At 39.1% G+C, this 24520-nt stretch overlaps 1 protein-coding gene across 7 annotated transcripts in view; it reads right to left on the bottom strand.

Moving 5' to 3' along the window:
* The window catches only part of TRPM3 (transient receptor potential cation channel subfamily M member 3), a 738103-nt gene that overhangs the window by 87900 nt on the left and 625683 nt on the right, over window positions 1–24520 (bottom strand). For all 7 annotated transcript variants that reach the window (XM_081150433.1, XM_081150432.1, XM_081150430.1 and 4 more), the window contains 4 exons: window positions 18762–18834; window positions 6989–7089; window positions 5499–5633; window positions 2483–2533 (listed from right to left, as the gene is read on the bottom strand). In XM_081150433.1, the coding sequence (XP_081006559.1) occupies window positions 2483–2533; window positions 5499–5633; window positions 6989–7089; window positions 18762–18834 (360 nt within the window). The remainder of the gene's footprint in view (window positions 1–2482; window positions 2534–5498; window positions 5634–6988; window positions 7090–18761; window positions 18835–24520) is intronic.

Genomic DNA, 24520 nt, shown 5'->3' with positions numbered 1-24520 from the left:
TACATTTCCTTTATAGACATGTTATCAAACACTATGTTTAAGGTCCAGAACTGTGTTCATACTGATTAATTTTTTGCCACAGATCAAATCAGTTAATACCTACATAAAATTCTATAATCATAAAGCACAAAGCACATGCTAATTATTACGTTCCTTAATTTTGACAATTGCTTAAACTGTCCAAGACATTCTTAGCATCTTAAACCTAGTTTTTGTAGACTTTGAGTGTCTTATTGGCCCCAACTGCTGGAAATCTTCTAGAACCACCTGAGGAAAATGTGTACCAACATTAATTTCTCTATCATTCACTTATTAAAAACACACAAACAACCCCCCTCATTTTCAGCTCCCTCCTTTTCCGGAACATAGAGTGGAGACACTTCAGTCTCCGCTGGTTCCATTGTTATTGTGCCCTGCTCTCCAGTAGTCAGATGCTCATCTTACCACAGAAATAAACACATGCTGCATTTCCTGCTCCTATTTCTTCCCAAAGGAAGAAGCTAAACATGGGCTGGCTGCTTCTCCCCACCTTATTGGCAGTCTCTATTCCCAGGTCAAAATATAAAATGTTGCTGCCCGGCTGGGCATGGCTCAGAGGCTGAGCATTGACCTAGGATCCAGGAGATCACCGTTCAATTCCCGGTCAGGGCACATGCCCGGGTTGCAGGCTCGATCCCTAGTAGGGGGCATGAAGGAGGCAGCCAATCAGTGACTCTCATCATTGATGTTTCTCTCTCCCTCTCCCTTCCTCTCTCTTAAATCAATAAAGATATATTTTAAAATATATATATATAAAATATTCCTAAGCCAGTTCAGTACTATCCTGGGTGACTTGTTACCATTCTTTTCCAGTTACTAAATGAGTGAGTAGATGAATTCTTATGTAACTATATTCTTGCTTTAGTATTTAGATACCACTTAAAATAAAAATAAAACTGCTCTTAACTAATACTTCTTCCTTCCAAATTCTTACCACCCTCTTCTTTCTTGTTAGTTATTATTTTTGAGGTACATTTTTAGCTAAGAAGTTGGAAAAACACCCTACCTTAAAAATACTCTGTATGCCTTTTAATACAAGTGATATGAGCAAATGTAAGAGGCAGCTAATGGGATTTCAGAAAAGAGAAAATGACACTGCAAAGCAGAGTCCGGCTAGGCAGAAAACCTAATAGGAGGGATTTTGATCATTTGTTCTTAGTAAAATCTAACTGCAAAATACCTCTGAAAATCATGCAGGACATTGAGAACCTGAGTGATAGAGGTGGGTGGGTGACTTTATTTGAGGGTTTGGATTGGCCAGTGGCTGGGACTGAGGAATGAAGGCACAGTTGTCTCCTCAGCATCACAATTCCTTCAGTGACGCAGAGTAGCTTAAGATGAGGACATAATATTTTATTATTTTAGAAAATCTCAAGACATTTAATCGAACATGAACAAAAAATATCTTGGCAAAGAATACACATTGGCTGTGTACACAATCTTCTAAGATACTCCCCCATTTAGTTTGTAGGCAATTTTCAGCAAGGATAAATGAAACAAAATTGGAAGACCTGAGGGAATGAGAAATAAGGTTTGTTGAGGGCAGGTATGCTTATGGCTTGAAGTGGGCGGACCAAGGAAAGATGTGATCTTGGTAAAATGGTGGTTGGGTTGGAAGTATAGACTACACAGCACCTGTTTCCCTTGCTTTGAAAGAATGACAGGCTTCACTTACTCACACGGACCAGAAAGGTCCAACTGGTTAAACGGGTACATTATAAGCAGCCCCAGGGCTTTTGCTTGGCCTTTTGAAGGAAAATAAAAAAGTGCCTACAGGACACCTAAGGGTCCGAGTTCTAATTCTAGCTCTTCTCTGACAACTTAATACAGTTCTCACCTCTTTGCATTTCAGTCAGCCTCCTAATCTGTAAAATTGGAATAAATCTACTTGATCCAAACCTCCTGGCTTTTTTTCCCTCATCAAAATCTTAGCTCATGAATGTGAAAAATATACTGGAAAAACTAGTGTTAGAAGAATGGTATACATATATGCGTCTTAGTCTCTGTTGCTCTGGGGCTTGGTATCATACTGCACGCTGTATAATGCTAGACATGACAGTGGACATTGCATCAGGAGCTAGTGAGTGAAGGTGCCTCTTCCAATAGGTTGGACAGCATGGAAACAATGAGGGGCATATGGAAAAATACAGGTAGTGGCATAAATCCACCCGGCATGGGGAAAAAGCTCAGAGTTCCACTATCCAAAAGCACTACATCCAAAGAAAGCATCTAGAACCACAGAGACTGGAGATAAACCGTAGCTGCGTCATAAGCAGAGATGTCAGAGTTAAAAGACATACACACACGCTGTGTCCTGAAATGAGGGGCGTCTGGCAGGGACAAGAATACTCTGGCAGCTCATGCAATGCAAAACAGAGGCGCTTTCTAATCACAGGAAGCAGTCAAGACACGGCCTCCGACCTGCAGTCGAGAGGGTTCTTACCTTTTTGACATCCCTGACCAAGTGGTACAATGTGTTTGAGGGCCCATGTCTCTGAAAACAATAAAGAAGAATCACATGGTTTTGCTAGTCGGGTTCTCACTGGCGAGGCAGGAAGGATCTGGAAGGAAGGGTCTGGCTGGCAAGGGACAGTTGTTAAGATGGACCTTGTTGTAGTTGCTCAGTTGTACCTGTCTTTTCTAAAGAAACACACTGGCAGGCTTTTGGACTGTGGTTCCTCAAGAAAAAGCATCTGAGGCTCTATGTTCAAACTTTATAAAGGAAGCCATCAACTCTGTTGACAGCTGAAGCAAGACATCATTTAAGGGGCCAGTTTTGCAGCAAGGGGAGACAAAGGGGCCATTTTGCCACATTAGAAATACACTTGGGCACATTGCCAATCACATTTTGCTTATTACTCATATTGAACGAGAAATTGTCTAAAGCAGGGGTTGGAAAATTTTTTTGGTAGATAGCCAAGTAGTCAATATTTTACTTTGTGGGCCATATAGTCTTCATGGCAACTTTTCAGCTCTGCTGTTGTGCGGAAGCAGCCAGAGATGATACCTAAACAAAGGAGCTTGCCTATGTTTCTGTAAAACTTTATTTGTGGACACAGAAAGAGAGTAAAATTTTATATAATTTGAATGTCACAAAATATCATTCTTCTTTTGATTTTTTCCAACCACTGAAAATGTAAAAAAACCATTCTTAGCTTGCTGGCCATATAAAAATAGTCAGCAAGCTGGATTTGGCCCTCGGGTGGTAGTTTGCTAAAATCTGGTCTAAAGAAAAGGCCACAGGAAGTCTGGAGAAAAGAGAGGGTTGGGAAAAAGACGTATGTTTGCTTACAGTAAGAATAATATGAAATGGTTTGCCACCTTATTCTTTCAGGAATAGGAATGCTAGATAAAATATAGGATGCCTCGTTAAATTTGAATTCCAGATCGACAGTGAATAATTTCTCACATAAGTATGTCCCATGCAATGTTTGGGACACACTTATACTGAAAATAATTTTTTGCTTATTTGAAATTTAAATTTAACTGGGCATCCTGTATTTTTATTTGCTAAATCTGGCCACCCTGTTAGAGAATCTCAAACACTGATGGCAAACCTTAAGCATGGTGGAAACACACTGAAGGATGGAGACAATCTCCCTCTACCGCCTCAACCATTTGCCCATTCATGCAAACATACTCATCAGAACCCTTTTTCCACTGAGGGATGCAGTACTGTGCAGGGATTAAACATACAGACTCTAGAGTCGGAACACCTGGCTCCAAACCTGGCTCTGCTGCTTACCAGTTGTGACCATGGGCAAGCTACTTAACTGTGACTCAGTATTACCATCTCTAAAATGAGGATAACATACCACTTATCTGAGAGAGATGTCGTGAGCATTAAAAGCTACTAAAGAAGTGTTTAGCACTCAATAAATGCTAGCTATTATTATTACTGAGGCCATTCACTGTCTCTTAATCCTCAACAGAGTTCTCTAGGGGAACACTACCAGTTGACTGGAGTGATGAAATCTATTGGTCTTTCTCCAACTAGAACTTTCCTACTTATTTCTTGCCAATCATTGGAATAAATCACACTACTCCCTTGATTCTCTAATTGATAGGCAAGTCATTCAACTCTGTGCTTTAGTTTTTATTTTACTAAAAAACCATCATTCTTTCCTTGTAGTGTACTTATCTAGCTTTGGTATCAAGGTAATGCTGGCCTTGTAAAATAAGTTTGGGAGTGTTCCCTCCTCTTCGATTTTTTTTTTTTGAAGAGTTGGAAAAAAATTGGGGTTAATCCCTTAAATATTTTGTAAAATTTACTTGTGGACCCATTTGGTCCTGGACTTTCTTTGTTGGGAGGTTTTGATTACAAATTCAACCTCTTTACTTTTTATTAATCTGTTCAAATTTTTAATTTCTTTATGATTCAGACTTGGTTGGTTGTATGTTTCTAGGAACATTTCCATTTCTTCTATGGCTAATTGTTGACCTTTTTAGTAGAAATGAAAGGTTGGGCCTTCCATTCCACCACTTTGGTCTATTATTCTTACTGAAAGTCTCACTTTGCTGAACAAGAAAAAAAAATCTACAGAGAAAACAGAAACCTGGAACCACTCTGCTAACCTTTTTTTGTATACCACTAGTGGGAATAAGATAGAGCCTCGGTGGCATCATCTAACCCCTAAAACTGCTGGGAATAGGTCAGTAAGCTTCATCTCATTAGTACGATAGGTGGTGGGATAGAGAAGCATTGTGACAAATGAAGGGAAGAGTAAGTTCTAAGAAAGGGTTCAGTACTAGCTTCTTTCTTTACTTAGGAGTTTTGTTACCTTGAATAAACCAATTCACTCTTTTGGCCTCAGTTTTCTCATCTATAAAATGGGGGAATGCAATATTTACATTTTAAACTCCACTAGATTTTAGTGAGTATCAGGCTCAGAGCCAATGTACTTAACTTATTGAATACTCTCAAAAACTTCATAAATAGTAGTTTTTCTTATGATAACTCCTTGGTATCCCTAGTGAATGAATTAAAAAATTAATTATTAGAAAACAACAGAAAATATTTTTGGGTAACCCCAAACAAGAGGTTTTTATATTTTATTCATAGCTCCGTGGATAACAAGATGATGCAGGATCATTAATTTGCCTCCTTTGATGCTTGGAGTTAAATCAATACTCCTCTGCTGATTGCCCCTGACACCCTCTGGGCTTATAAATAAACTGTGTTCTAATTCTATGTCCTGGTGGTTTGGTGTAAGAATCTGAGAATGTTACCTTTGGGTGATCATATAACTTTCTGCCTTAGATTCTGACAACTGAGCAGTTAAAACAAGTGGAAACTTGGTGACTTGGTGTTTCTTGTCTACACAGGTTTAAGGGAGCATTTGTGAAAAATGATCCATGCATTTGGAGGGTAGGGAGGAGATTCACAGGCATGTGGGGGAGCAGGAGAAGGTAAAACAAAAAACGTAGCGAAAATAAAAAGTGCCTTAGCTTGGTCCTACCGTATTGTACAATTCCTCTAGTCTGGAGATGGTGAGAAAACGGTGCATGCTTACTCCATTCTCTATGAGTAATTTCACAAAATCCACTCTGTCCAGAACTAGGGCATCCAACATGGCTTGTTCCAGAGACCCCACCTGCAAATCAAGTCACTGAGTTAGTCTGCCCCAGGCTCTGGAAATGCAATTCTTTAGCCTTCACCTGAACAGTTTAGAAATGGATGCATTTGACATCTGGTAAACCCTCAGCACAACCAAGAACATGCTTACAAGACTGCTCCCAACTCTGCTGCTGGGACAGCTACAATCTCTCTTGTGTTTTGGGCCCTGTCTCTGAAAATAGAATTCAAGCATTTCTAGTTGCTAAAGTTACTTTTTCCTTGAATCTCAATATCTCCCCCTCCCTGGGCACCTCTCTCTCTGGATCCTGAGAAGCTACAAGGGTTTACAAGGCTTTTCCTCCCCTAACTTCTGCAATAACAGTGAAGTGCTATAGTGGGTACTTTGCTGTCTTTGTTTTCTTCCTTAGGCTTTGAATTAGACCCTGGCTGGCTTGAGAAGAGGGGCTCTGGTAAACAGACCAGAAAGCAGGCTGTTATATATTTTTTTTGTTTAAGTGATACCACCCTGCCTTCATCTCACCCATTTCCATACGGAGACACAACAACTGTTTAGGTCCTTTGGCCTGTTTACTAGGGTTTTATTTAATTCCTTTTACAAAAATTTCCCAGTGTCCAGACTCCTTGACAAATCTTCCCGCAGCAGCAATGCCCTAGCGGCACTGAATGAAGATAGGGGCTCCATCTTAGGCAGAAGCTCTCTGGGGAAAGGAAGGGTTAAAAAAGACCTTTACAGTAATTCCAGGCACAGAAATCAGATATCAGGCTGCTGGTTACCTCCTGGGGGTACATGCATACATCACCCAATGGCCAATTTTCGGTTTTTAGTTTTGGTAGATTCCATTGAGGGAGACAAACCAAGAACAGTTATATAAGGCTTTGGTTCCCTTTGTGCTGTTCTTGGGAATAGGGAGGACCTGCGCTCAGCCACCAGGACCAGATGGCACCTGCACGGGGAAGCCTGCTAATTCTGCATCCTGAGGTGTGACCCAGCCATATACCAGCATGGGGTCACCACTTGGAAGTAGCAATCTTAGAGACAACCAGAAACAAATTGTTAATTCCAATTGCTAATTCCCTCCTTTATTTTAGTTGATAAAACTTTGTATTATATATATATATTTTCAGACATTTACAAGAAATGATATAATTTGCTGCTGAAAATTGCCATCCAATGCCACTCAGAGAGATGGAGATGTTTGAAACGTTTCGAGCTGTGCTTAGTCATATGTCCCACCAGGGGGCAGTGATTTCCTAAATCATTTCCATCCTAAGAAAAAGGCAGCCTTTTCCCCAGCTGCTCTCAGAAGCTCCTTAAATAAATACCCTTGCCCAAACAAGCGGGCTTTTCAGGGGTGACAACATATACTCTACCGGCCACTGTTGCCCATAAATAAAGATCTGACTGCGAGCGATGTCGACTCTGTTCCATGCTAAGGCCAGGCTCAGTTGGTCCGGGGCAGAGGCATTGGCTCCTGTGGACAAGTAGGAGAGTGGGAGAGAGAAAACAATGGTGAGTTATTATACCAACAATACCCACGCCAACACTCTCGCATCAGTACCCCTCTTTTTAAAAAGCAGAGTCAGTCGTACGGTAGGGTTTCTCAAACCCAGCACTACTGACATTTTATTGTGGGGGCTATCCTGTAATTGTGGAATATTTAGCAGCATCTTTGAATTCAACCCATTAGATGCCAAGAGCACCTCCTTCCAACGTCATGACAATTAAAAAACGCCTCTAGACATTGCTAAATTCCCCCAGGGGTGAAGGGAGACAAAGTCAGCCATTGAGAACCACTGCTTGACAGTCTTTTTTTTTTTTTTTTTTTTTTAATTTAGTATAGTTGGTATACAATATTATATTAGTTTCAGGTATAAAATATAGTGATTTGACAGTTTTATACCTTACAATGTGATCACCCCACAAATTCTAGTTATCACCTGTCACTGTGCAAACTTATCACAATATTATAGACTATATTACCCTTTACCTTTTCACCCCTCCCCCCACCCCTGGTAATCATCCCTTCAGTTTCTGTTTCTATGAGTCTAGTTTTGTTTTGTTTTGTTTATTCATTTGTTTTTTTATTCCACATATAAGTGAAACCATATGGCATTTGTCTTTTCCTGTCTGACTTATTTCACTCAGCACAATACCCTCTAGGTCCATCCATGTTGTCACAAATAGCAAGATTTCATTCTTTTTTTTATTACTGCATGATATTTCATTGTATAGTACCACACCCTTTTAATCCATTCACCTATTGATGGACACCTAGGTTGCATCTACATCGTGACTATTGTAAATAATGCTGCAATGAACATAGGGGTGCGTATATCTTTTTTAATTAGTGTTTTCTTTTCTTTGGACAAATACCCAGAAGTGGAATTGCTGGGTCGTGTGGTAGATCTCTTTTTAGTTTTTTGAGGAATCTTCATACTGTTTTCCATAGTGCCTGCACCAGTTTACATTCCCACCAACAGCACACAAGGGTTCCCTTTACACCACCACGTCCTCACCAACATTTGTTATTTGTTGACTTTTTGATAATAGCCATTCTCAAATGGCCTTTCTGATTCTGCTCTCTACACATGTTGGGCTCAGTATAAACCACATACTTGTAGTAAGTTAATTAGTGTTTGAAATGATAAATATAATTCAGTTGACACAGGGATTTTTCCATAAAAATATATTTCTTATCTCCTCAGATAACAGGCGACTGCAAACTCATACCAGGGTCACTGGCATAAGCAAGTGATAAATAGGAACATGTCAAAATGTACTTTCATTATTTTGAATGAAAAAAAAAAAGTGGAAGGCTCCTTGGACCTGCGTTTGAAAAGGTAACACTTTATACTCTACTTTACTTCCTTAGCTGCTCTGTTGGTCATTGCTGACTCAGTAATGGTTTAATCATTCCCTTTGCCATTTGTGTGCCACAAATTGTATGTCAGCTAAGTCAATAGTAGCACTAAAACTCTGAGCAAGATCACATAGCAGGAAGCAGTCATCGAGATCAATGTGAGCTATCCAAATGCAATTACATGTGCCAAGTGAAAGCATGAAGTCAATGAGTCTCAACTGTTAAAAAATTGAAAATACATCGCTCAAGAATGGTCCTGGGTGACAGTTTGGATCAGTGGTTCTCAACCAGGGTGACCAACCACTCCAGTTTGCCTGGTACAGTCACAGTGTTAGCACTGAAATTTCTGTGTCTTGGGCGATCCTCAGTTCTTCACAAAACTGTATGTCTGATCACTGCATTTTCAGCTGTGGTTGTACACTGAAATGGCCTGGAGAACTTGAAATGTACTCATGCCTGGGATTCATCCACAGAAATTCTGGTTTAAATGGGCATTGTAGTTTTGAAAAGCTCAAATCTAGATACTGTATGTTCATGAATTCACTCATTCATCTGTTTATTCATTCATTTAATTATGCATTCAAATATATTAATTTCATTCCTTTTCACATGGAAGGCATTATGCCAGTATGAGGACCAAGGTAAATAAGACAGAATTCTTTGTCTTGAGAGCTTACGTTCTAGAGAAGGAGAGAGTTCTAGAATGTTTTAAGTCTGAGGCTTAAACTAGAGCCCATGTTTAACTTCCTAAAATGGTCTGGAAATTTCATTTATTTATTTCTTTAAAAATATTTTTATTGATTTTTAAAAATTTTTTTAGAGAGAGGAAGGGAGAAGAAGAGAGAGAAACATTGATGTGAGAGCAAAACATCGATCAGCTGCTTCCTGCATGCCCCATACTGGAGATGAGCCCACAACCTGGGCATGTGCCCTGAGAGGGAATTGAACTGGCAACTTTCTGGTGCATGGGAGGATGCTCAGCCAAGCGAGCCACACTGGCCAGGGCAGGGAACATTTTTAATACCCAGAGGGTCATTAAATACTTCAATGGGTTGTAAAGAGCTGTGGATTCTCTTTGAGAGTTTCCAAGTAAAAAAATATCATCTGAGCTGGAGGTGTGTCATCTGAGCTGGATAGTTTAATTACGGTCCTGCTTGTTGGACTGGGGTGGCAGAGGGGGCAGGACATGCTGGTGTTCTAATGTCCTTAGTAGTGCCATGATTCTGTGATAAATAGGATGATGCCATCTATCCCTGTATTAGTTGAGAAACATTTTTTTCTTGTTGGGGTTTTTTGACCTTTGTATTTTATTTAAACAATCTTGTCTGGATTAAGTATTCTTCCTAGGGAATTGTATTTATTTCCATCAATTTACTTTATGTGTATATATTGCAACTAAATGCGATAGAGTCTCAGTCAATGAAAGGCAGTCAATCCATTTATTTAAAGACATGAGATTCTCAAAAAAGAAAATAATAGTAATAATAATAAAAAAGATATCAGATTCTCTATGTATGTGAAAACCAGGAAGGTGAAATGAAACTCCTTGAAATGGGACTTGGGTTGCTAGGATACACCTTCAATTGTCTCCCAGAGCACAGACACCACCTACCCTGGTGAACCTCTCAGGAATGTGGCTGCTACATGGAGAAAAACCAAATTAAAAGCTTGAAGCATATACATAAAAGTAGATGAGGCCTGTGTATAATTTATTCTTTGCTTTCTTTTCTTGCCCTGAATGATAACTATCTCTTCTTGGTAAAAGTAACTTTAGTGAACTCTCAGGAGAAAGTTAAAAGGAAGTAAGAAAAATTGCCTTAACTTTAGCTAAAGAAATTCAGATTTGGCTTGTAAGAGACAAAACAGGCAACTGAGTGAAACAGTCCTTTGCAGGAAGTGGGGGTTTTCTTTTTTGGTTCATTTTTATTAAATAAGAAAGATAATAATAACTAATACTTCTTTCATGCTCAGCTTGTGCCAGGAACTGTTTCTAAGTGTTCATGTATTAAATTCTCAGAACAAACTGTGAGGTACCATTATCACCATTTTACAGATGAGGAAACTGAGGCACAGAAACTTGTTCAAGATGAAGTATCTAGGAAGTGCCAGAGATGAGATTCAAACCCAGGCAGTCTGGCTTCAGAGCTGATTTTTTTGATTCACAGAAACTTAGAAAATTGTATTGAACTCATGATACCCCCACACAAAGGGAAGTAGGCAAACAGGCTTTTGTGTCCTCTATCACAAAACAATCCACACTGCATTAATGAAGAAAGCCAGAATACTCTCTCATGCTGTATGATTAGGGCCAAAATTGGTAAAATGTTATATAAAATTTACGTATCAATTAGCTCCTTTAATTTTATTTATTTATTTTATCAGTAGAGCCACCTGGGCTTAGTGATTTACTTATTTATCCAGTTTTGCTGAGCTATAACTGGCATATAACATTGGATTAGTTTCAGGTGTACAACATAATGATTTGATGCATGCATATACTGTGAAACGATAACCACAATAAGTTTAGTCACATAGTTACAATTTTTTTTCTTGTGATTAAGAACTTTTTAAGATCTCCTGTCTTAGCGATCTTCTGATATACAATAAAGTATTATCGACTGTAGTTACCGTGCTATAGATTACAGCCTTGGGACTTGCTTATCTTATAACTGGAAGTTTGCATCTTTTGGTCACTTCTCCCATTTCGCCCCACCCCCTGCCCCCTGCTGTAAGCTTGGTGGCTTCATTACACTGCCCCTGGTGTTGAGAAGGGGGAATAGGAGAGGCCTGAAGGGAAGAGAGCTGGATCCCCAGATGGTTTCATTTATTCAACAGATATTGATTAGACTCCACTTCTCTGCCAGCCTTTATTGTAGGCACTGGGGATACAAAGTTGAAGCAAAGTTTCTATCCTCAAATAAAACCTCTTTCTTCCCCCCCCCCCCCCCCCCCCCCCCCCGTTCTGATGATAAGAATTAGATTGTTTCCTAGGAATGTAAATTGAGAAGATTGACTGATTACGTAGCTGTTCTTGTTTTCTTCTACATAGTCCTCTTTAGGTTCTATTACTAAGTCTCTGTTTGGATGAAGTCCTTCAGAGGCTATCTAATAGTCCACGTCCCGTTCTGAAGTGACCCAAAATGAATTCCGCGTTCCTTATTTCCTGCAGAACAGTAAAGGTCGGTTCTCAACTGGGCTCTTTCCACTCCACCCTGCCAGCCTCATTCACATCAACTATCCCATACCTATTGTCACCCTCCCCCGACAGTCATAGATAGGAGGTCTCCATTTCAAACAGTCATGCCTTAAAAATGAATACTTACAAAATAGTGACTTTGGTGATATTTATCTTATAAAAGGATTTCCTTCTACAAAAGTATTTCTCCTTCTTAATTAGGAATTTATAAATGCATCTAAAATATGATGTAGTTCAAAAGATACAATTTGCAAATGTACTTTTAGGAAGTTATTGACCAGATAAAATGATGGGCCCTTGAGTGGGCAGAATAAATCCTGTTTGGACATTTTTATATCCTGTTTATTTGGAGACTCTGATTTCCAGCATTAATAAGATTTTAAAAGGTATCTTCTTAATATAAAATTCCTCTGAAAAAATAATTGGCCTATTACTTATTTTGTATTTCTGTAGGCTGTTTATTCAATATAATAAGCGTGGCATTCTGAAATGCAGAGGTGCATTAAAATAGCCCCTAAACCTAGGAGTCTCTTTCATTGGTATCTTTTTAGCGTTTTGTTTACTGTTTATACTACGGTGTATTATGGTCTATTCTTCTACCATATATAGGCCTTTGAAAATTTTGTAGCCCTTAAGAAGTCATTTATCCTCAAAATTATTATAACACATAGACAGAGACAACAGTGTGGTGATAGCCATGGGAAGGGGGGTGGGGAGTAGGGGTGGGCAAAGAGGGGATAAGTGGGGGTGGAAAGAGACTTTACTTCGGGCGATGGGTGCACCATGCAGTGTGCAGATGATGTTTTGTTGGGCTGTACACTTGAAACATGCATGGCTTTGTTAACCACTGTCACCCCAATAAACTCACTAAAAAAAAAAAATAATGACACAGACTGGCCTCTTGGAGAACTGCATGAGACACCAGCCAGATGGCAGCGGCCTGGCTCATTTCTGATTCACGTCAGGTTGCCCTTTCCTGGAGAGCAGATGTGCGGTGAGTATAAATAGGGGCTGGAACGACGTCTTTGGGTGGAAGGGAGAGGCACTGAGCTCACTTATTACCTGTGGGGGCTTGGGAAATGTACTTATCGTCTCCCAGATCTAGTTTCTTCATGTATAAAACAAGATCAATAATATCGCCCATAAGGGATTGCTTTGGAGGTTAAATGGAATAATAGGTGGAAAAATAGCTTTGTTAAATTAAAGCACTGTGCAAATACTTTTACTGTTTTACATATTTCTGACAATGAATTTACCAGATTAAAATTGAATAAATTTATCGGGTTAATAATGCCACCACCACTCCTGGATGGAGAACCATTACCAGCCAGACTATGATGACAGTTTCTGCTGTGGTTGATGGGAATGGTTAGGTGTCATGGAATTTTCATAAAAGGAACTCTTACTGTGCAGTGAAACAGTCATTCTCAGAATTAAGTACTGACAGTCCCTAAATTGCCCATGTCAGAACTGCCAATGGCATTAGGAGTAGTTCTCTGACAGAGCTTGGGGAGTCGATCAAGTGCTACCTTCTATTGAGGTTTTTTTCGTTAAACACAGCTGAAGTTCGTAGGCGCTAAGATAAAAACAAGAAGGGTAAATTTGTGGCGATAAAAGAGTCTCAATTTAGATATAACTGCTCTGTTTGGATTATAAGAATGTGATTATTTCCTAGGAACATAAACTGAGAAGGCTGATTGTGTGTTTATGCCTGGACAGCGCAGGCCAGGGACACAGGGTGTTTTCTTAGGAGCCATAACCACACTCAGTCAGGAAAGTGCACCCGGCCCCTCCTCAGTGGTGGGACAGGACACTGCTCCTGTGCCTGGCACCTGCTGCAAGCTGCTCTCAGGACTGCTGCGCCTTCCCTGGCCTGTCAGAGGTGACCGAGGGCTCCTCAGGGCAGAAGGCTGTTCCTCTTGCTCTTGGCACTGTATCCTGCCTGGAGTGACAGCTGGACTCTTTCTCTCATGGGTCCTTACACTTCCTAACCACTGGGTCTAAGGGTGGCAGGAGGTGGTGATTAAGCTGTGTTTTGTTTTTTTCTTATTTATTGAGTCTGAGTGTTCTGTGTAAGGCCTCACTCACTTTGAAAAACTGTTCTTAGTTTCATGTTCAGACCTAGGGTACTGGACTTTTATGGACCAAAGCTATACGAAAGGCTTACAGTCAGGTTGTTTATGTAATGATATTTACCAAGGGTTTCTGCAGTAAATATTGCCACTATTTCCTCATGCCCTTGTAACATATGCAAGCTGAAAGGACAAATGAAATTATGTGGTTCTGATTAATAACATTGTAAAGCATCGTGCTATCTCCTTCATTTGCCAACCTACCTAAATGGACAAGTCCTCTTTACTGTGCCCTTTCTGCAATAAAACAAGCCAGTTCTTCACAAAAGCTCCCACTGACATGTTAAATCACTTTACAAAAGTGTCTCTGTATTATGCACAAAATGCAAAACTGAGAAACATTATCAACGTAAGACAGAGGGAGTAAAAGAAAAAAACTGTTCTATTGGATTATTCTGCTTGCTTGTGATATGACAAATATGAATTCATTTATATCACTTGGTAATTAAAAAAACTGCATTCTCCATATTGTGATGGTTAGCAGGATTTTATAGAAGCATGCTCTGGAGTTCTGGGACATTTGCTCAAATTATTGCATTGATGATTTTCTAACTTCTGTTCTCTTTTTCTTTTATTCATTGTCTCTTTCTTTGAGAACTAGATAATCCAGGGACCATTTTGTACTTTACTTTTACTAAAGTTATGCATGCATAGAATAGAGATTTGTTACAAAAATCACAAGCCTCGTCACCCCAATCCTCTTTCATTTCTAGTAGCTGATTATTTTGGTTCTCTGTGGTAGCTGGTCTCTAAGAGAGCTTCCAAGGGACTGTATCTTCCAGTATTCACCCTCGTGGGATATTTCCTCCTGTACTGAATCTGGGCTGGTCTTGTAACTCACTTTGGCCAACAGAATGCAGCAGAAGTGACACTATGCCAAGTACAGACGTAAGCCTTAGGGAGGTCGGAGAGCTTCTGCTTTTGCCTCCTACACCTGGTGTGGAACTGTGACCTTGAGCCTTTCCTTCCTCATCAGCCAGGGACTTCCAACACCTCCCTCCTATGTTGGAGCCCATGTTTCGTATGTTTCATGTTTTCTGTTTCATTTGGTTTCCTCTTTCATTTTGGTGGGGCACATGCTCCAGGAATTTCTGAAGAAGTGGTTCATGGGAATTGAAGTTTTTGACAACTTGTGTCTGACAATATCTATTCTACCTTCATAAGTGACTGGTAGATTAGCTATAGAACTCTAGATTGCAAGTAAATGTTCTTCAAAAAATTTAAGGCATCGCACGATAGCTTTATGCATTGTGGTTTAGAAATTTAAAACATTTGGGCTCCTGGTCCTCTGCATGTGACTTGTTTTTCTTGTTGGAAGCAATTGTAATATATATTTTTTTGGTCTCACATGTTCTGCAATATGATTACATGACTTAATATGGGTTTATTTTCACCTATTGTGCTGGGCACTCAGTGGGTCCTTATAATTTGGAAATGTATTCTTTAGTTCAGGGATAACTAGACATTTTTCTGGAATTGTTGCATTGATAATTTCCTACCTTCTGTTCACTCTTTTATTCTTTCTCTTTCTGTACTTTCTAGGAGAGTTCTCCAACTTTGTTTTTTTTCTTTCACTTATTTTTTTTTTATTTGATGCTGTTATTTTTAATTTCTAAGAGCTCTCTAGTTTTTGAACTACACATATGATGCTGTTATTTTTTTAATGATTCAAATATTTTAAAAAATTTCTCTAAGGAAATTAATGAACGTTTTGGTGAAATCTCCTTCTTACATAGGTTCTGTTTGCTCCAGGTTGCACTCCTCTCTTTGTTTCTATCTATCCTCTCTGTCAGAGGTCTTTCTCATATGTCTGGTTGCCCTTGGTCATCTGCTCATATTTAAGAGTGAGCACTCAAGTGCTGACTGAAATCCCAGAGTGCATGAGTGGAGATTATCAACTGTAAACTTCACTGTAAGATAGCACCTGGTTGGGCTCTTTCTTTGTGGAATCAGTCATGGCATTATCTTTAGGTCTTTTCTCTTAGGATCATCACATTTTACAGAAAAGGCCCTTCCAATCTCCTGCCTGCTGGGTAAAGACTCCAGCCACCAGCATGCTAGGAACCAAGTCAGGGAGGAGGGCTAGAGTCTCAGCACCCAACATGTATTCATTTATTAAGCACCCCCTGCCTTATTTCAGTACTATATCCCAGCCCTCACCTTGCACCTCATGTCCTCTGGTCTAGAGAATCTGTTTTAACCTCTTCAGAGTGGTTACCTTAATGCCAACGACAAATGTGATATCACGTGTTCTCAAAAACTCTCTCAGGTCAGCATTTGAAAAAATCATGGGCCTCTTAGATCTCTGTAACAACATGCACTTCACCTTCTTTCTCTCTTCATTTTTGAACAGATACCCAGTAAGTTTGTATCATATAAACAGTATCTTTTAATACGCATAGATCCGGAAGAAAATCAAACCCAATGGGACTAGAAACAAGGGCAGCAAAGGTGTATTTTCCCCACAGCCACCTCGTTTCCTACCTGTCCTCCCCCCAAGCCCCGCAGGCTCTGGGCACCAATCAGTGGTTAGTTTCGCAGCCCTCTCCTGCTTCTCATATCTAACTTCTGGTTTTCTCAGGTGATGGGCAGAATAAAAACTATACTATACAGAGATTTCTCATGCATTAGATAATTGAAAACTAAGTATGATCATAGAAAAATTAAGTGTAAATAATTTTACATGCTCAGGCATAATAAAACACACAGGAAGAATAATTTAACAAACTAAAGAATTTGCAACTGATATAAGTATGCTCTTGGCCTCTAAGGAAGTCAGCAAAAGTATACGCTTGATATACTTCACAAATCAAGTGGGTCAAAATCAGAGCGCATTTAAAACCCTTTGCAAAATAGAGTTGACACACCATAATCTTTTAACTGCATAAATTCCCATTAGCATCAACTGCTGTATAAATAAGGTTCATTATAGTGATTAAAAATGTTAATTTCTTAGAGCAATCATAATTTCCTTTAATATTCTATGGCAGTGTTTTGCAAACTTCAGGTTATGACCCATTAGTGGGTCATGAAATCAACTTAGTGGGATATAATTAGCATTAAAGAGAATAGAATATCCAATTTCATTACCTATGGTTAGTATAAGTATTATTTCATGTACCTCAATTTCAGTTTTCTAAATACATATGTATAACTACTTGGTCATAATGTAAGTTATATTTCATATGATCTGTAATGAACAAAACAGAAAACAATTATTTGTACTACAACAAATAAATTCTAAGACTGATTTAAAAAAGCACAATTCTAAGTCACAAATTAGTGAAAGAGGAAGAAAATATTTTCAGTAGACGATATTATTATGGCTAATATGTTTTAACTAATAATTGGGCCACTTCTCCATTTGCTATGAGTTTGGTTCAAGGTGATAAATATGGTTTTCCACTTCTTGTTACCAGTGGGATGGGAATGCCTTGGTGGTATAAACAAGTGAGGTCTATGGGGTTAGGCTGCCTGGCTTCTCTTGGGCATATTACTAAATTGTTTTGTGCCTCATTTTCCCTATCTATAAAATGGGCCTTGTAATCAACTGGTCATCACACAGTTGTACAGATTAAGTGAATTTATATATAGAATGCATCTAACAGTGTTGGACAAGTAACACATCCTCAATAAGTGTTAGTTACCAGTTTTATTACATATTCTTATTTTTATGTAAGAATGGCAAATATCAGGGAGTTGCTTGCCTCAAACTTTTAATTTTATCTGATAAATGGAAAAGGGGGCCCAGGGTATGGTTTGTGGTTCAGCCCATGCACAGTTCCTTAATTCTTCTGCATATATATATTTTTTAGATCACTGAAATCAAATGCTTTAGAGCAGAAGTTTTCAACCTGGGACACATGCTACACTTACTAGGACTGTGAACTTCCTGAAATGTGATCAGAGTCTTGGATGAATGCGCATATCTACATTTGGGGAGTAGATGGAGACGACTGACAGCTTCTAGTGCCAAAGGGGTCATGTGGTATAGTGAAGAGTTAGACATACTTGGAAGTCCAGGCTTATTAATTAGCATGGTAACCTGGAGCAAGTTACTTAGCCCCCTGTAGCTCCACTTACTCTGTCTGTAAAATGGGAATTAAAATAGCTTCTACTAGAGAACAGAACAAACACCAACACCCTCCTTATAATGGAAAATCATTCAACACAGGACTTTTCTATTTCTGCCTAGACTTTGAGGAAACTTAGAGTTAAACTTAGGGCTTAATTATAACAAGTACTGTAGTCTATTTTTTTAGTTTCTTTTTCTCTTGCTCTAAATGGTTTTGATTTTCCACATTAATGTATTATATCTCTATATCTATCATCTATCTGTCATCATCTATCTATTATCTATGTCATATTAAGTAATTTTTAATTTTTAAAAATATATCTTTATTGATTTCAGAGAGAGGAAAGGAGAGGGAGAGAGAGAGTTGAAACATCCATGATGAGAGAGTCATTGAGCGGCTGCCTCCTCCTGCAAGGCCCTGACGGGGGATGGTGCCTGCAACTCGGGCATGTGCCCTGACCGGGAATTGAACGGTGATCTCCTGGATCCTAGGTTGATGCTCAACCACTGAGCCACGCCCAGCCAGGCGTATTAAGTGATTTTTAAAAGTAGACAGGGCAATAATTACTAAATAACTTCATTAACTCAGTGTCTTACATATTACAATATCCTTTTACTTTATATAGTTTTATGATTCAGTGAACATGAGTGAATTGTAGTATACTTAAATTTTATGAGATCAAGTCATTCTATAACAATTCCATTACAAAAAAAATTTAATAGCAGTAACAGTGTCTTACAGGAGAGGTCCTTACATTATCCATAATTGGATGTGTCATGGTATCATTTGGAATTATATCCACTATTAGGATACATAATGTTGCTATGTTAATTCCATTTAAATTATTTTTTCACTCTCTGGACACAGAAACTCTCTTACCTTTGAGCAAAGCTGTCAGGATAGCTAAGTCAATGTCCTGGTGTCCTTCTGATCCCATCCGAAATACTGTAATCTGCAATTTGAGACATGACCATTAGCAATGCACTTTTCCCCCCAAGAGAAATTAAATCAATGAGACTATATCTGAACACTGACTATTTTCATATCTTTAAGGCAGATTCTTAACCACAGGGAAAGCATACATAGCAAGAATTCAATTAGGGGACTCTGTAGTTCATTAAGAGGGAGATACCTCAGTAGCCTCCTAATAGAGATCATCTTAGGCAATTGCATTGATTATGGTCACAATGAGGAGAAAACCAAGGAAAATGTCCTCTTCTAACATTTCAGTTTTAAAATTAAAACTTGCCAGATTTACAGAAATGTGTAAATGATAATGTAAACAATGAAATGAGAAATTAAGTGTTTAAAAATAGCTAGTGTGCCCTTCAGTAAATGTCCCCCTTATGAGTATACATGTATGTGTGTGTATATGTATGTGCACAGTATAGCCATCCCTATGCTTACTCCTCAGCAATAGTTACTCAAGGGCTTCAATGTTGTAATGCTTCTAGATCCTTCAGTCCCCTCAATAACCTTGAAACCTCTTGAGAATAATTCAGCAGTATACCAGGGGAGAAAAGTATTTTCTGGGGAAGGATTAATACATGTTGGATTAACAAAATAATGCTTAAGAACAATAAAGATTCTTTTCCAAGTCAGAAGGAAGCTACTTAAGGAAGCCAAAATATTTTTTAATATCTACATTGAATTACTATGGTATTTAACTGCTTTAGGCTTTGAGTTTCCCTACCTGTAAATGGGAAAAATAATAGTGCTTGCCTATTTCCAACTACATAGGAAGTCAACGTTAGAGAATCTGTTAATATATAATTCTAAGTTTTGCTACTATAATGGAGAGAATGGACACATAGAACCATAGACTGTTAAACTATCAGTTGCCTTAGAAAATTTCTGGTCCACTACCCAGAGAAAAAGACCCAGTGCTTAAGGTCAGTAACTAGTGAGAAGGACAGCTGTGGCCGGAACTCAGTAGGTCTCACATTTCTGTCTTGTGTCTTAAGCACTGGGAAGAAGTGAGGGGAAAGAACACGAATATATGGGCACTTGTGAGCTGCTTAATTCTTTTGTATTAGTTTATGTCTGGATTGAGTATAAGGCAGAGATTGCAAGATGAAATGCCTTCATAGACTTGAACTCAAAATGTAAAAAACATGGAGAGCCAGACAAAATTCATCCTTGTACTGTGTTTGCCTCTTGGGTCACAGTATCGGGTGGAGGTGTGCCCAGCTCCATTAGATTTCCACAGAAATCTGCTTTTGTGCAACCATAAGTTTGGCCAAAGTGCCACTGGGACATTGCCTCAAACAGGTGTGATGCCCCCACAGAATCCACTTGGGAGACGAGAGGCAGCTCTTATCTGCTCTGCACTCATGGGAAGTAAATTTGAGGTTCACTGGATTTAGAACTGGGGTCAGAAGTGGAATTTGGGCTAACTCCTCTTTAAGCCAGGGCTGGCTATAGTCTGAAAGACATTATATACTAAGCTATTAGCAGGCTGAAGAACCATGATAACATCTGAGCTCACCGTTTTAGAAGAATTCAGAAATTAGGCATTAAATGGAATTCCTTACACATATGATGGCCTTGTCCTGCAGATGCCTACATTTTGCTGCCTAGTTAGAGGTCACATTTCAGATGCAAATTCTTCTGAGGCAGCAAACACATAAATTTACTATAAAATATAAGATTATCAGTCTTTCCTAGAAACAGATTTGAGGAGGGGAGAGGAAGGTGTATAGTGTAGGCTTTCTAAAGGATTTTACGGTGGGAAGGTAGAGACATGGGTATATGTGCTGTTGTTTGTCCAAGAGCCTGAAATGGAAATGAATGCCAGAACTTTGAGGTTATTTTTGGATAACTGATGGGAGGAAATGGTTGGCCACCCATTCAGACCACCATCCTTATGTGCTCAGATGGGAGAACCCAAGGACTCTAGTAAGAGGGAAAGGAAGCCCCCACAAAAGGCTGGAGGAGCCAAAGATGAAATTTATTTCATAATTTTGCCTTGAACTGACCTGAGATATTATGTGTTCATCACTACTCTAAAACTTTTTTACTTGAAATTAAAAAATGTAAAATACTAATTACAAATTTATATGTCTGCCTCAGGAAAAAAAACAATCAAACAAGAAAATTGCAGTAAGGAAATTGTTAAGTATGGGTCAGGAACTCAACGCAGGAAGCTGATTCATCAATGGAGGAATAAAACTAGACAGAAAACACTCAAACTGTCAACCAGTTATTTCATATTTTCTTACAGCAAAATTGCCTAAGGCCCATCAGTTATGTGGTGAAAATGTTTGCAGCAAAGATGCTCTGGTGAAAGTGCCTAGAACCATTCCAAGGGTACTCAGGCCATAAAGGGTCAGGACTTACTTCACCTGAGGCCTTGTAGGCTAATCATAAGCAAACTAGATACTGCCATTTTGTAAAGAATGTCCCCTGTGGTCATAAGAACCAGTATTAAAGTAAATATGTAGCTTAGAGAGCATAAAGAAAGAAAATTTGGGCTGCTTTGCAAATATGGGCACAAACCCATGTTTGAAGGACATGTTGGGTCAATGCCAGGACATCCTGGGGTATGTACCTGACCCCAGATACTCCTGAATTTTGTGTGTTTGTTTGAGTTAATATATTTGAAAGCATTTGCACATGAAGATGCACAGTTATATTTTTGTCTTCAGCAATGGCAGATAAAAGAGAAAATCACAAAGACCATCATCTGGAAGTCAAACCCTCCTAGACCCTCCTTTGCCCTTACATTACATGACTGCCAGGGGCTGCTCTCCTCTCTTGTTCCTGTGTGCCTGGCCCTCCGTCCCTCCCGCTGTGAAAAAATCTCTGTTTATTTACACAATGCCCAGCCTGGAGATGCTGCCTTTGTTGCTGTTTTTTCAGTTTTTGATAGTAATTTGTGCTTTCTCCACAGCTTCTTTCTAGGGCCACTTGAGAAGCATACGAAGCAGGAGCCTCCTTTGTCATATGACAAGAATAGAAACACAGGGAAACAAAAAGCATCCCTGGTAGGTTTTCTCTGTAACCAGTTTTCCCTTGAACCAGTTTGGCAGATTAAAAATGAAGCTGCATTTTCTGACCTGACAATGGAAGAACATGACATTTGTTATACGGTAAAAGGGAGGGCCCATCACTGTTATATTATGCCAACTGACAATGAACTTTATTTGGAAAAGTTTTCTATTCTTTCAAGCTCGAAGGGAATGGATTCAAAGAAAGAAAAAATCAGTCTATCAAGTCTATTGCTTCTCTCTCTAGCCAAGTAATCCCCCTCTCCTCCTTGGGCCCATTCAGGCACACAGCCCTGTCTCCTCCCATTGAATAGTTGACTATATTATCATTGTTGCCCATTGCATAACCAATAGTTGCTAACTGCTCCAGGGTCAAAATTCTTCAAAAAATTGCAGGCTAAGATTTTGAAATTATTGACATTTAGAAAAAAATGACTAGGAGGAATAGCTTTTCTCCCACAGAGCAATTCTTTCCTCTCTGATGATTGCGTTACTGTTCCATGTCACATGTACATGTGTCACATGTGAAAATATTTTGGGAGAAAAACATTGAATCATGATCAAAATGAGGAAGCTGTGATGAAGGTGACAAGAAAACTACAACTAGGGAAAGAATGTAGGAACTAAAGAGACAAAGGTCATTTCTGGCTGGTGTGACACAAGAAGACTTCATTGAGAAGTCAGGGATTTGATCTGGACTTTGTGAGGTAGTTAGAGCTTCAGTAGGGAAGTGTGGTTGTGAGGAGGAGCTGGAAGAAGAAAATGATAGCAGAAAATAAGAGAGAAGTGAACATCAAAAACACTGCTTACAGATATTCAACTTGGCTGGAGTATTGGGTAAAGGGAAGGCCACTTAGGAAGGAATGCGGGGGCCAAGCTGTGAATGACTTTTAGTGGTAAGGAATTTGGACATAATTTACTATATACTAGGCCGTGTACCAAACATTTTATATGTATTATCTTGTTAATTCTCACATCAACCCTATGAAGCTCAGAGGTTAAATTAGTTACCACCCAGGGGTACTTAGCTGGTAAACAACAGAGGTAAAATTGAATCTCAGATCTGTGCTGCTCTAAAGTCTATGCTCATGGCCTCTCTAGGTCATAAGGTGGGTTGATTTTCAGCGGTCAAGAAAGAGAGTGGAATCCAAGGTGACTCTTATTAGTTTTCTAGCCTCAGTGCTGAGAGCATGGGACAACTCTTGACAGGAACAGGAAAAGTCAGAATAATTTGGGGGAAGGGGAAGCGTTTATCCATAGCTCACATTCTTTTTGACCCAGAGCAGCACCCTAGAGGATAGAAAGTGAATCAGACAGCACCCTGCCCTGCAGTGAAACCACCATGGGTAGAGTCTCTGCTGCTCACATGCCCTGGAAACCTTTGCACTGGTGAGCAAAGAACAAGCTCTTTGTTAAAATGCCTTTCAATAGAACTATACCATAGCCCTGGGGAGATTCTGAAAAGTGGGGGAAGGGAAGTCTTGAGCAAAGGGTAGAGGCTGTCAACAACTTTTTAGGTTATAACTGCCACAGGGCAATGTGTATGTACGAGGAAAACCCCAAGACAACGAACAGAAGCTCTCATTAAATTGCTCTCTTTGTAAAGCAAAAGTGAAGGGAGGTTTTACACATCCATGTGCCTATCACAACCATAAGGAGACATGTGCATGTGCACAAGCACACATACATACAGTGGTTTTATGAGTCATGCGACTGGGCAATATTAAATATGTTAGCCATTGTTCCAGAATGCAACTCTGTACAGTTTGCATGTGGTTCTCTTGGGTGGCAGAATGTGCATTTCAACCAGCATTGCTTTTCCCACAAAGAACCATTAGAAAAATGTTTGACTTTATATATACCACTTGAGCCAAATGCTAGCATTTTTTCACATATACAATGATGTCTGTTTTATCTGGAGATAATAAAAAATGAAGTGTCCTATAGAAGGGAATTTTCCAGTTAAGTATGGGTGATCTGTTAATGCCAATTACAAACAAGTTAGTTCTTTTGGATGAAAATTTTTCTAAAATGTAACAAACACATTAAATATCATCTTAGACAACATTAAATAAAATGAAAATCCATTGCTTTCTTTTGGTGTGTTTAGTGTTGTTATCATTGACTCAAGAAAAGTAGAGTTATTTGGCTCTCTTTAAATGGCCCCAGACTGCTCACATTTAGAGTTCATTTATCTGCTATCTAGAGGGTCCTAACTTTACAGTCTGACTAACTCTTCTCAAAACCCTCATTCATTTTGCCTCCCTGCTTTCTAACTGCAATGGGCACTGAGCAGAATAGTGGTGGTTTCCATGGCATTTAATGACTATGACTGTAAGGAATTTAGTGCACAGATTGTCTGATATTGATGTCGGCAATCTAGTAAGTCTTTTAAAAACTTTCCTTATTTCTTGGTTCTGAGTAGTTGAAGTTTCTGTATAAGAAGAGGTCTTTAGACAGATTAAATATTATCATATTTTAGGTGGAAAAATTTTCTACTTAATCTTATTTGAGCTCTTTCTGCTACTAGAGAGTTAAGGATTGAACATTTCTAGACTCTTAGGGAGAGCAATTGCTAAGTGAAATCAACACTTCTGCCTCAGGTGAGAATAGAAGTGAGCTCTCATTAATAAAAAAGCGGCCTTGGTG

The sequence above is a fragment of the Miniopterus schreibersii genome (assembly GCF_964146895.1).
Source record: "Miniopterus schreibersii genome assembly, chromosome: 11".
Lineage (NCBI taxonomy): Eukaryota > Metazoa > Chordata > Mammalia > Chiroptera > Miniopteridae > Miniopterus > Miniopterus schreibersii.
Note: the sequence above shows the minus strand (reverse complement) of the source record. Positions and strands in the feature narration are given on the sequence as shown.